We start from the raw sequence: 14,113 nt of genomic DNA, 5'->3' as shown, positions 1-14,113 counted from the left end.
ATCTGAGATGCAGTTTCATCACAATGTTTAGTGTTGGTGCAGTGGGACATTGACTGCCCTGGGCAACTGCGTGTTTTTTCTGTGTCTAAATCTGGTTCTAGGAAGTGCTGTCAACTTCCAGCATTTGAATGGAATTACACATCTTGCAATGGATGGACAAGGACAAACACATCTGTCCAGTGCTGGTTTCTCCTTCTCCAGTTGAACTCTTAACCATGTGGCTACTTGTGCACCCAAGGCAAATCCCACTCTGGAGATCTACCGAGCCTTCAGTGCAAGCAGCAGAGGAGCAGTGTGCTCTCTTGTACTCTCTCAAATTATGTGCCTCTGTAACACAATGAGGAAGTCTGGGTTTTGAGGTTTTGGGGTTTGAGTACTTTTTTTTTAGACTGGAATATACTATAGCAGTACAATCCAAACAGCCCACAAAGACAGTGGTATTACCACAGACAAAGGAACTGTCCTACCCTGGGGATTTTTTTGCTTGCTTATATAAGGACAAGTCCTTACTGAGGCTTTCAAAATGCAGACAAATTTAAACAATAAAAATAAAACATCCTCATACATAACTGGTGTTATTGATAGTTCTGCTAAAGTTTGTTATCTTTTAGAGGCCAGAAAACCTGTATTGGGTGGCATTGCTATGGTGCAAGAGCTGGAAGACAAATGAAAAGAAGAAGAGAAAGAGAAAGAAGAAGAGAAATAAGAGAAATCTGGACAGAGCTGTTTATAGACTCTTGGTTCTACAAGGAGTAGAGTCATTGCAGGAACAGGATTAAAACCAACCTGTCTTAAATGTGTCAAAATCTTGAAGAGTAGTTTATTGCTCCAACAAAAACAGGAGTACTTACTGGAACTGGTCGGGCATGTTGTTATACCGGTGTGTTACTGCTTCTGCATTGAAGTTTCACATTTCAAAAATACAAATGGGAGATGAGACCCTGTCTTTGGTCCTTTCAGCAAGAATTTTCTAGTTTTTCTAGCAAACATCTTTCTCCACAGAACAGAGGAACAGCCATAGGAGACCAGAAAAAGATCTTCCTCTGTTAATCTAAGAGCCACTTGGTAAGAAAGTTATTTAGCCTGACTGTCATCCCAGTGAATGTTTTATTAAGTCTTTGGCCAGGGATGGTAAAGGAGCACTTTAAACCAGCTTGGTTGAGTAGGGAGATCTTGAGAGGCATCAAAAAGAAGAGGAATGTCTATGAGCCTTGGAAGAAGAGACAGGCGTCTCGGGTGGACTACAGGGAGGAAGTGAGATATTGCAGGGAAAAAATCAGGAGGGCTAAGGCCCAACTAAAAATCAAATTGGCTAAGTCTGTGAAAGATAATAAAAAATCATTCTATAAATACATTAACAATAAAAGGAGGGTTAGCAAGAATATTCAGTCCCTATTGGATGAAGAAGGAACAAAAGCGATAAGGGGATGAGGATGAGGCTGAGGTACTTAGCACCTTCTTTGCCTCAGTCTTTAATAGTAAGGAAAGTTGTTCCCTCTGTGTACAAACCAGGAGTTAAAGGAGCAGAATGAGGCTCCCATGATCCAAGGGGAGGTGGTTAGAGACTTGCTTGCCCAGCCAGACACCCACAAGTCTATGGGGCCAGATGGGATCCACCCAAGAGAATCATAGAATCATAGAATGACTAGGTTGGAAGGAACCCACTGGGTCATTGAGTCCAACCATTCCTAACACTCCCTAAACCAAGACTATTAAAGGAGCTGGTGGATGTCCTTTCCAAACCCCTTTCCATCATCTTCCAGCGGTCATGGCTGACTGGGGAAGTTCCACTGGATTGGAGGCTGGCTGATATTGTGACTATCTACAAGAAGGGTTGCAGGGAGGATCCAGGGAACTACAGGCCTATCAGTCTGACCTCAGTGCCAGGGAAAGTCATGGAACAGGTGATCTTGAGTGCTATCATAAAGCACATGCAAGAGAACTGGGTGATCAGGCCCAGTCAATACAGGTTCACGAAAGGCGGGTCTTGCCAAACTAACCTGTTTGCCTTCTATGACAAAGTGACTCGACTACTGGATGAGGGAAAGTCTGTGGATGTAGTTTTCTTGGACTTCAGTAAAGCCTTTGACACAGTTTCTCACCGCATTCTGCTTCAGAAACTGTCAGCCTCTGGCCTGGACAGGCGCACACTCTCCTGGGTTGAAAACTGGTTGGATGACCGGGCCCAGAGAGTGGTGGTAAATGGAGTTAACTCCAGCTGGAGGCCAGTTACAAGTGGGGTTCCTCAGGGCTCGGTACTGGGTCCATCCCTGTTCAATGTCTTTATCAATGACCTGGATGAAGGCACTGAGTGCACCCTCAGCAAGTCTATGGATGACACTAAGCTGGGTGGAAGTGTGGATCTGCCGGAGGGTAGAGAGGCTCTGCAAAGGGATCTGAACAGGCTGGACCAATGGGCCGAGGCCAATGGCATGCGGTTTAACAAAGCCAAATGCCGGGTCCTGCACTTGGGGCACAACAACCACATGCAGTGCTACAGACTGGGGGAAGTCTGGCTAGAAAGCTGTCTGGAAGAGAAGGACCTGGGGGTAATGGTTGTCAGCCGACTGAACGTGAGCCAGCAGTGTGCCCAGGTGGCCAAGAAGGCCAATGGCATCTTGGCTTGTATCAGAAACAGCATGACAAGCAGGTCCAGGGAGGCTATTCTGCCTCTGTACTCGGCACTGGTGAGACCGCACCTTGAGTACTGTGTTCAGTTCTGGGCCCCTCACCACAAGAAGTATGTTGAGGTTCTGGAGCGTGTCCAGAGAAGAGCAATGAAGCTGGTGAGGGGGCTCCTCTCCTCTCCTCTTTCAGTTTACCAGAACATGCAAATCACTCCAGACATTCCACTATGCAAGAGTGTGTCTTGTGTTTTTCTCTGGGAGAAATGCAGAAACAAAGATCAAAACAATTTTGGGAGAAGTCATTTTAGCAGCCTCAGATGAAGCTTTGGGAAAGCTACTACAGAATTGTGTAGTAGACAGGGGTGATCTTTGGTGTTTATTCTGTAGAGTGTTTATTCCACGCTCTCTAAGTAATGCTGATGTGAGGAAAAATCAGGTCATTTGTGGCAGCAGTATCAGTGAATTTCACTGTTGTACCCATATAGACCTGTAATAAGGTATTGCCTTTGCTAGTAACAGGATATAAGCTTTGTAACGATTGTCAAGTTTGCTCAGCTTCAACTAATCTTGACCTGTTCATAGTTTGGTTCGATCAGGTGTTCATGACTAATACGTTTGACTTTTGTTTATATGGTACCACCAAGGCATTACAATTTTAATGCACTGGTGCAGTGTAGATCCGGATGATGGCAGAGGCTTTCAGAAGTGGAAAACACAATGGGTCATAGAGAGGTAGAGTCATGGAGCTGGATAAGAGATAGGATAGCACTGAAGAATACATGGCTATAAATGGCCTCTAACCCTTGGTTTTCTCTATCTGAAAAATCTACAGAGGTACAGTGTGGCATTAGACTCCAAATTGACAGTTGTGTTTCATTACTGACTGGAGAGTAGAGGGTGTACTGCTGTTGTTTTGCACCAGTTGTTATAAACCCACACAACCAGCCTGTATCATTTGCAGCCAGCAAGTGGAAGGCTTCAGCTGAAGAATTCAAAAGTTCAATTTCTGAGACCTCTTACACCTCACACATACACCTAATTATCTGCTACCTCTTAACAATCATATTTTAAGATACTTTCTCATCTTCCGCAGATATGAAGTGATGAAAAGTGGGAGGAAATTTTTGGTTTTGTTAATGGCTGTGAGCAGCACCTCGGGCATGCTGTGCTGAAGGATGTAATGACATGGTTTGAAGGCAAAAAACAGACTTATGAAACAATTGTCTTCTGAACTCTTTAACAATATTATTTTGCATGAACAAATTATAATTTTTAAGAGGTTTAATCTTGGCTAGTTTTCCATGGGTTTTCATACAGAAGACAATTTTTCATTCCTGATCACAATCTCAATATGACTGTACATTTTCCAAAGCAATGGACCACTGGATATCTTGAATAAACTCCTTAAATTTGGTTGTTCTTGTTTTATTCTTTTGCATGATATTGAAAAGAAATGTCATAACTTCCAGAGCACTACTGAAATATTTTTGCCGAAACGTTGCAAGGGATGCACGAAGAAACAAAAATTGTTGAAACAATTAAAATAAGTTTTGGAAAATGCAATCAAATACAAAGAGACTTTTAAAGACAGGCTTTTGGGCAGGCAACACTATTGTCTGTGCTTGCAAGAGGGAAAGAATATGGAAAACCTGTAAATTGCTGCCAATAAGATATATATGTCTGAATAAAATCAAGTTGCTCATTTTACTTGCATGCCACTATGCCACTTCTTCAATAATTGTTATTTCTTCAGTTTCATGTTTTATTAGTTGATTCTTATATTCTGTCTGTGAAAGGAAGAATAAAAGTTTTCGTCAGTGTTTCATGCATGAGATTAGCCATGAGTTTACAATAATGGATCTTCTGTCATTCAGAGAGTTGTTATTTGTTATATAGAAGCTGTAGTGGTACTTTGTCATTGAGAGGACTGAAACACACATGTTTAGGTCTCCCCTCCATGATGAACTCCCCAGAGAGGAACAGAAGACTTTTCAATTCAAAAGAATGATAACTCATTTTTTAAACATAGAAAAGTTAACATAACCAAGGAACAGAAAGTAAAAGGATTTATAAAGATTCACCATTGATCCAGCATGTCCTTGCGGACACGTTCTTGTTTCCAGACCAAGCTGTAGCCAGCTTTGCAAATTACAACAAACTTTAGAACACGGTGTCTAGATGGGCAGTTCCTGTCTGTTGATTGCAATGTCTTCCTTCTTCTTCTTGTGACTCTCTCCAGCCCTCCACATGAACTAGAACCTCTCAGCTCTCTACTACACTTTCTTGCATACCATACCCTAGAAACTTTTCGTCCTTCAATGCAGTTGCCAAATACTAATGTAGGTCCCAGCATCTGCTATGGCACCATTATTTTTGGTCAGCAGTAGATGTTTTTTGTCCCTCCTCTCATCATAGCTGACCAACAGTCTGATTCTGCACTATTAGATCATACTTTCGAGACTGTAATAGATCCTGATTTACAGAAAATTTCAGGCAAATGGAAAGAAAACATACCTGGAAATCCACTGGAGAGAGTTCATGGAACAGGTTTCTTGGCTGTGGTACTGTAGCAGAAGTTTTTTTCAAGTAAATGCTTCTACAGTGACAAGAAGGGTTGGTGAAGAAAAGACTTAGAATGTAAACACTTGATCATGTACTATATAATAAGGCTCCTGAGGTATTATTTTATTCCTCTAAGATAAAACTATTTAAACAGTAATTAAAATTACATAGGCAAAATACAGTGGTATAATTTTGTTGTTCAGAATTCAAATTATAATTATTTTATGACATTCAATTATCACAGGAAGTTGGGTTTTTTAAGTATTTGAAAGTGAAATACCCTCAAAACAGGGAAACCCATCTTCATTGTAGGATTTGATGGCTTGAAAGTGGCACTGATATATGGCTTTGCACTAGTATTGGAAAGCATGGTGTTCTGTTGATCAAATATATAAAAAGGTTGAGAGCCAGGAATGTAGACCCCATTTGAGGAACTTCCAGCAGATGACGATTCCTGATATAGTTGATTTTCCCCCTTCCCTCCTCTTCTTTAAAAGGACGCCAGAAATTTTTTGTTAGGGAAGGAGGTGTTAGTTCAACCACAGAATAAAAATTTCGCGCAAGAAAAAAGGCTTACACTGTGCAGAGAAAAAGTACAAGACTTGCCGTCAGAAGTGGTACCAGAAATATCATATATGATATACTAGATGTAAGTTGTTCTTTTCCTGCAAGGCAAATAGTCATCAAAGTGCTGGTTAGTATCACAGAACCAGAATGACTGCATAGTTATGTGCAATTTTGTTTACATGTTTGTGTCAAGCACCAGTATGAAATATCTTGTTCTTTAGCTTAGGAGCTCATTGCCTAACGAGCTCATTGTAACGTGAAGTAACAGGATAGCTGACAGTATGTAGATGGTCTATCATAACTTGGTAACCTTACCAAGCATTTTGTGAGAAACTGAAGCTTACACACTGCTTCAAAATCCAAGGTGGCAGAGAGTAACAGGAAAAAACAGAAGTTTATAAAGCCAGAAGTAGAAGTGGAAGAAGGAAAAGAGCTGGCAAAGAAAGTTTATTTTATTCACTGTCTCCTTGTAAAAAGCACCCACCCTCACACCAGAATACATGGAGACCACCTTCATATCAAGAGTTATGTCAATTCTTTGCTTCTTTTCATCCTAGCAGATTAATGTACAAATATCAATGTATTTCTACCTGTGAAGTAATAAAGCAGACAACTAATACCTGAGGGAAAACTAGGTCAAGGAATTGATTTCCATTCTTACCAAACTCTATGGGTGTACTCCACTCTCCCCAGCTCGTGCTCACTAAGCAACCATTGTCAGTTGCTCTGATTTTGACTCTGTACCTTTTTTCTGCACTGAAGCTCCCAAATACACAGGATTTTTCTGTGATTCTTCTTTCCTAAATACAAAACAACTAGACTGAGAAATTTTATTCACTAGATGTGTGGATGTTAAGAATGAATCAGGTTCATTTAATTATGTAAACAGTTATAAAAGAAAATCTCACAAATACTTATGTGAACAGACTAGGGTGAATGAACAAATATGTTAATTAATCCCTTAATAAATTAACCTGTTCTATCCTAATTCCTTTTGCTTGGACATTTTTGTTATTGATGATACAAAGATGAAATTTGCAATATGTTTCTTAGCCTCTTCTAAACAATAAGACTTTGGGAAGAAAAAAAAAAGACAGTTTATTTTCAGTCTGTAAATAATTTATTTTACTAGACAGTAATTCCTTGAAGATCTGGCATTCCTTTTCTGTGGTTGTTTTAAAAAATGAAGTAAAGTTCAAAATGAAGTAAAGTTAGCCAGATCATACAGAAGTGAAAATTTTAACATATATTGAAATCCTTCTCAGAAGTACATTGAGCCTTCTCAAAAACTCAATTTTTCTTTTTCTCCCTCCTTTTTACTGGCTTAATCTTTCAGGTGGTATTTTCTTGCCTTACTTGTGAATAGAGAAAAAATCCACCATATTTTGTGTGTTTAAGTGTAACGTGGACTTATGATCCATGTTTCTACATTTATATATGAATTTGGTAGGAAGTACGTAAGACTTAAAGTGGAAGATTTTGTGATTCGCATAGAAGTAGTATAAAGTCTCACATGTGCAGGGTATTTTTGTACCGTATTTTATAAAAAACATTTTAAAACATTGTGTTTAGTAAACTTGACAATAAGAAGCATATGTAGTATATTGAAACTGGTAGTGTAAAACCAAAAATATTTGGGTGCAGGGTGCTTGGATACAGAGGAAATTTCAATCTAACATAAACATTAGATTAATACAGTAATAAAGACTTACTATTTCAGAAGCGGTTTTGATGTTTTTCTCGTGATCAACCTAGCAACAAGAGAAAATTTTATTGTTTATGATTGCTCTTTTTGTTACTATATATTATGGGGTCCTGCTTATGAATATTTTATTTTCAGGAAAAAAAATTCCAATATTTTTAATAGCCTATTTTAAAAAATATGAACCTAAACTGTTTCTCCACGTAAAGGTTTTTCCTCACCACTGGTGTTCTGAAATACTGTAGCCTTTACACTGGATTACAGAAATGAGTATTAAAGAACTAAACAAAAAAAGCTCAGCTTGCCCACCAATTAAAATTTTATGTTTAACCTGTACCAAAAAAAACCTATCTAAAATAATACTGGTAATCTTGGACAGCAATTTTTCCAGCAAAACTTTTATCTGTGTAGATTTTACATTCTTAGACATTTAATTTAGCTATGTTATGCCTCCATTTTTTATTATTTTTTTTTTTTACTGTTGGAACAACAAACTCAAAAGTATTTCCACAAAAATATTTCAAACTCTGGTTTCGATGGATGTAATACTACTTTCCATATTCATCCAAGTCTTCAAAATACTTACAGTTACAGAAAATACAAAAACAACTTTATACAACTAAGACCTGGAAAACCTTGATATTCTGTTCCAATAACCTGACAGAATATTTTTCTTATCCAGAGATGTGGATGGGTTTTTCCACTTTCAGTTAAAAAGAAAGGGTACAGAACTTAATAAAGCCCCACAATAAATAGATGCTGCATTGCTGCCACTTATATTTGATTGTAATAGCTGTTGTGCAAATATCTTGATTGTGTGCTGCAGACCTACTTTAGATAAATCTAAATTCCTTGAGCAGCACGACACTGTTGTCAGTAAATGGAGGCAATAAGAGAAAAAGACAAAGTCGTCTACACAAACGAATGTATGGAAAATACAGAGGTCCAGATGGAGATACCTAAGAGCTCTTGCAGCATATTCCAACTTACAGGTGCACCTTTGTAATAAAACACATTACTTCTTTGGATCTAATTTAGTAACACCATAAATCTGAATGAACAGTAATGATGATTTCAAGAAGTAGAAACAAATGCAAAGTGAGTTTGTAAAAGGTGTAGTAAAAAGTGGGATAAGAGACCTCAGAGAAGGAAATGACACAACAGCAGTTCCTGATCTAACTTCATAAAAAAACAGCTGTAGGACTGAAAAAACTACACTGGGACCCACATTGCCTCACAAGAGCACATAAAATGGGTTGTATCTGATTTTACAGTACCTTTGCTCTTTTTGTAGTGTTCCAGAGTTTATTTAATATGTCCCAACTCATAGGATACGCAGGATACTCATGTATTGTATGAACTCATATTGATAAAATGTCATGAGGTAATATGGCCCATCCCCCTATGTGTGATAGAACAGCTATTGTTTGTCAATGACAGCAGACCTCAGCTCGTGTGCAAAAGGGACACTACTTATCAAAAAGGACAGACTAGTTAAGTAGGAAAAGAGAGGGGGGAATTGGTTGTATGGCAATGTGTGTGTGGACATACAGCATGCAAAATACTATGAAGAGTCATAGTTATTCTTACCTTGTTTTCTATGACGACTTCATATTTGAAGCAAGCATGTCTTTTCACATGACTTGTGCGAGGTGGCTGCCACCAAATTTCACAACCATGTGAATCTTTTGTACAGTGCACAGTGACATTTAATGGAGGAGTGAGTTTTTCTACAATAAAATAATCAAAAATACTATTGATTAATAATCAGCTCCTTTCACTCTGCCTTTTAAAAATACAAGTAGATGTTCAAGTAATTGGTTTAAAAAGATGTAATGCAGCTTTACCAGAATTATTATATTCCTGCCAAATTCTGAAGTAGGACTTCCTGATTTAATATTCTAGTTGAGGAGCCATTTGTTAGATTTTACTGATTTCAGCATATAAACTGGGCAATGTGGGTTTTAAAAATTTTTTTTAGAATGTGTTCATATTAAACAGAAGTAATTGCTTCATTTTTATTTAGGTTTTTTTTGTTAGCTACCTTCTTCCATTAAAGAAAATGAAGGCTTTTGCTCACAGTGTTATGGTAATTGGCTCTTCTGTATTATGCGGACGGACAGAATTATGAGATAGTGATATAAGACCAACATCTGAGTCCCACTCAGGCATTCTTAGCTGCTTGATCACAAAAGATGACACCTTTATTATCAAGAATAAATAAGCAGTAATACTGTTCCAAGGAACAGTATTTTAAAGATATATATTTTTTTTTCCCCCCAGAGATGAGTTCTTCACTCCTTCAGCATAAAACTGGAAATAAAATTGAAAAAAAATCCTTACCGATTTCATGTAGAATAATTGTCTTCTTATAGGACTGAATGTTTTGTCCACTTCTAGACACATTAAGCAGGAAATAAGCTTTCTTGTTTTCAATTGTCACATTCTGGAATCTACATCCTGTGTTCCTTCCACAACCATCTTTGATGTAATTTTGGCATTCTGTGAAATCTTCTTTCCTTTACATAACATACTGCATCAGTTATATATTGACAGCATCACATGTCAACAAAATTCCCTAAGTCCCAGTCCAGCAGACATACTTACCTTGAGGTCTTCCAATATAAGAAATATTGGATATCTCCTGAAGAAGTCTTGTTCGCGTGCCAACTGCAGTTCATGAAGGATACATTAAAAATGAGGCAGACAAAATTTTCAATGGCTGTCCCATTCATGCCTGCAAACACAGGAAGAATATCCCATGTCCACTCTGTGCAAAGACTGTATAACTGCTCAAATCATGCAGATCTCTGCAAGCTCATTTAGTAATTTTTAGCTACCTGATTAGTAAATCCAACTGCATATTGTTTGGGTCTTGTAGTCATGTGCTCCCTCTAAGATAGCAGTGATATTTGTTGGTTAAGCCATGACAATTATCTACCATTGTTACAGATGCTGAAGTTATGACTAGGGTTTAATTAACCATTTAATCAACTCAGGCACAGTGATACAGAGGAAGCTAATAGAAAGACAGTCACTGTTGTGTATTTTGTTTAGATACCCTGCTTATCTAAGGCCCAGTCTATAGTGGAATATAAATTCTACAACTATGGGCAAGGCAAGTTCACCTGTGTTTATCTTAAGTAGTCTGACTCTTGGTTGACTCATAAAGGACTAAGGATTTAAAATGAACTGTCTACCACTTTATTCTGTATAACAGCTGGGTGAATACGACCTAATCCTGAGACTGCTTCCTGAAGCTGGGCCCTGCAGAAGTGTCATGATTTTGAATAAAGACTAGTGTATTTTTCTATCTTGAATTGAAAATGGTTGCTAATCTGTTCTGGCACTTTGGATTCAAGGACAGTAGGAATTTTTTTTGCACTGAACTTGACAGAAGTAGTCCTGAATATCCAAGTAATTTGTGCAAAATAAAACAAAATTGAAGCAGAAGTTGATAGCTTGTTTAATTCATAAGACTGTTCAGGCTGTCTATTTACATGAGGAGGCATCTTCAGTGATAGCCTCAGCTTTTTATATCCCAGAGAAGCATATCTACTGACGTGTTCTTTAATTAGCTTCAGTTCTACAGCCAGAACATTACTTTGCCTACAAACAGCCATAATCAGATGCAGTATCATGTTCATACCAACAAAAAGCAAACGCTGTGAAGATCACTCAGATATGGGTGAGTTACTCAATTCCCTTTGATGACAGGGCTTTTTTGCAGGTTTTGTGGAGATTTATTTTACATTTCTTCTTTATTTGTCTTTCCGTGGCTATGCCAAAGAAAATCTCGCAGGGAAGACAAGTATGACTACCCTTCCTTTGCCACTTCTTTAGTATTATTTTCTTGAAAAAAGAAGTGGGACTATAGTCTCATGTTCCTCTTCTGTAAGCTATAATACAAAGAACAGGTTAGGTTCTCTGTGGTGAACTCTTTCTTCTGAACTGCCTCCTCTACTCTTTGATAACTATAACAAAATACATATGCAAGTATCCTCACAAATATCCTTTGTTCCATGCATGAATAACTTATTTTACCGTATTATAGTATCATTAGATAGATTTGCAATCTTTCTTGGCATTCTTTATATCTTTTAATGAAATATGTAAGGCACTTAGTGAGACAGATATAGTGATTGTGATTGCACCCGTTGTTGTTCCATTTCTGCACTTAAGTTTATAAACTATGAAAATTGGCTACTGCCAGACTTTGTGCCGCAGCACAAGCCACTCTCAGTTTTACCTCAAAGAATGGTAAATCCTGGTATATGTCCAAGAAGATGGTCATGTTAGGAATTTGGAAATGTCACCAAAGTTTAAATCCTGCTGCAGTGGCTATTGTCATCCAGGTGGATTAAAGAGTTGATTAGAGGAGAATAAAAATAATCCAATAAACTGCTAATTGGAAGTAACATGTAATAATGCAGCTTGGCATGCTTCAATACTGCTATGATTTTCATAATCAATGAAATGGAAAGTGTAAAACTGGGAAAAACCCCACAACCTTATATTTATAATACTATTTTTTGTTGAGGGAAAAAAACCTTATCTCTGCTGCGTAAGGTACCTAAGATAGACTTCTGAGTCTTTCCAGCTTTGCCTCTGAAACACTTGGAAAGTTATTTTTGTCAGAGGGAGTATTTGAAATGGAATTACTGCTTACAGGTTAGATATACCATAAGGATAAAATTTTCCTTCATACCTGTGGCATTTAAAGAGAACTCTGCATATGTGAAATCATCTACTTCAGTACTAAAATTGTAATAAGATAAAAGACACTGACATACTTCCATTCTACTGGTGCCTAACTGCAGTACTTCTGAAAAGGATTCACTTTGCATAGATTTTTTTCTCTGTGGATTTCGGGACCATTTAAATCCATTTCCAGTTCAACTGTGTTTTCAAGAGAAAGTGAAATAGGCACTATTCAATGCTGTAATACATGTTCTAACTTAAAAAGCAAAATACTACTGTGTAGATGAGAAAGTTTTGATATTGGAAACTCTGCTAATTTAAGAAAAAAAAATAATAATTTTCAGACAGTAGAAAAAAATACACCATGAAAATTTTGGCTAAGGCATTTGTCAGACAAAAGCATGCATTTGCAGGTAGTGTCTATCCACCCCTCATAGTTATTTTAACAACATTAAAACTATCAAAAATAACAAAATGCAGTATTTCCTTCCCCAGATTCTTTGGAGTAAAAGTAAACCACAGACAAAGACAAAATAAAACCTACCTCTTCCTTGAAAACACGTTTCCCTGTGACAGCTGTAGTGATGGGGCACAAAACACCCAGAAGCTGTGAATTTGCCCTGGTGGCATATTTTTGTGTGCTTTGACAATGTGATTTCATTATTAAGTTCTTCTGAACCACTGATGTAACAGGGTGTAAAAATCCCGCCTACGTCTTACTCATTTCCTTATCCTGTACGCCTGTAATGCAATAGGGAAAGGCACAGTTACAGATATTGTTTTTCTACAGGGAGGCAAATAGGTCGGAAGAGTGACATCCTCTTTACCACTCCATTCCCATATTTTTCACTCATTTTTGTCATGTTTTTCATATAAGTGTACAGAGCACAGCCTTAAAGGTAGATGAATGTATGATTCTGCCTTCTGGCTCAGCTATATATCAGGCACCATTGTTTCAAGCCACACCACTGTTTTCTGTTTATTGCTTAAGGTCACTGACTTGCACAGGAGAATAAGCCTAGTGCTCTGGAATTCATAACAGCCATTCCCAGATTTGCACTAGCCAGCCTCTTTTCCTGTAGATGAGTAACGCACCAATGTCACAACTTTTCCACTTGACAAGTACATATTTTTCTGGGTTGACTGAATTTAATACACAGACCTAGAAAAATTTCTTCACATGTGCAAATACCCTGAATGTATTAAATCAACACCATGTCACTTATCTGTGCTCATGCTCTGGTCCCAGAAGGGAGTTCAGTTCCCTTTGTGCTCTGATTAAAGAGTCTGAACATCCTCTTTCCGTCTGCATGTGAGCACAGACAGTTGTGCACTGCCCAGGCATGGAGATCCACAACTATCCATAGTAGTAGGCTCCAGAAAGAGTAAGACCAAGCCTTTTTTTCCATCTTGATAGCTATTGACATTGAAAACTGTGACTGGGTCCTAAAAGATGTATTTTTCTGACAAAGCCACTTTCTGTGAACTGAGAAATGTAGCACATGCCTTTTCATCTACCACATAGCACAGTCTGATTACAGATACTTTTGTCTTTTTCACCTTTAAATCATTTGAACAGGAAAATGATGTTATTAAAGAAAGCTATATCTAAATCTTATTACTTAGAATAATCACTGAATGTACTAGGCTTACTACACATATCTGGAGCAGTGGTAAATCAAACCAGATTTGTTCTGCTTCTTTTTGCCCGTATCTTGTACAGCTTTATTCTCATCAGCCTGTGGTTTTGTCACTGTTGTGGACAAAGAAGGAATGGGGGGTTTTCTTGAGAAGATATTTCCTCTTCTTCAGGTCTCAATTCCTCAATTTTATTCATAGAGTAGGCAAAAGGATGCTAGCATGTTCCCTGCTAAGACATTTCATTTCAGGAGCTGCAGAAGTAAGACCTTTTGTTCTCTTTCTCACTTTCTGTTGCAGAGTTTCTATAAAATTG

The 14,113-nt window shown here is 37.9% G+C and overlaps 1 protein-coding gene across 1 annotated transcript; it reads right to left on the bottom strand.

The window, feature by feature from the left end:
* Positions 1 to 4,233: 4,233 nt before the first annotated feature.
* Positions 4,234 to 13,022, bottom strand: LOC128851390 (granulocyte-macrophage colony-stimulating factor receptor subunit alpha-like). Its single transcript, XM_054059845.1, has 10 exons — positions 12,931 to 13,022; positions 12,704 to 12,840; positions 10,066 to 10,195; positions 9,802 to 9,977; positions 9,049 to 9,188; positions 7,469 to 7,507; positions 6,418 to 6,556; positions 5,767 to 5,854; positions 5,142 to 5,223; positions 4,234 to 4,414 (listed from the first exon to the last, which is right to left on the bottom strand). Exons 1-10 carry the CDS (start codon positions 13,020 to 13,022, stop codon positions 4,346 to 4,348), a joined length of 1,092 nt encoding a protein of 363 aa, XP_053915820.1. The 3' UTR covers positions 4,234 to 4,345.
* Between the last annotated feature and the right edge of the window lie 1,091 nt (positions 13,023 to 14,113).

Source organism: Cuculus canorus, chromosome 1 (genome assembly GCF_017976375.1).
Source record: "Cuculus canorus isolate bCucCan1 chromosome 1, bCucCan1.pri, whole genome shotgun sequence".
Classification (NCBI taxonomy): Eukaryota; Metazoa; Chordata; class Aves; order Cuculiformes; family Cuculidae; genus Cuculus; species Cuculus canorus.
The sequence above is the reverse complement of the archived record's forward strand: the minus strand, read 5'-3'. Positions and strand labels throughout refer to the sequence as shown.

Bases quoted from the DNA above. Each gene is read 5' to 3' on its own strand.
- LOC128851390 (XM_054059845.1), bottom strand. From the start codon at position 13,022: ATGACAAAAATGAGTGAAAAATATGGGAATGGAGTGGTAAAGAGGATG. The intron at 12,841-12,930 runs GTAACTGTGCCT...CTGTTACATCAG, and splicing joins CCTGTAGAAAAACAATATCT to TGGTTCAGAAGAACTTAATA. The intron at 4,415-5,141 runs GTATGTTTTCTT...TTCCTTTCACAG, and splicing joins TCTCTCCAGTGGATTTCCAG to ACAGAATATAAGAATCAACT.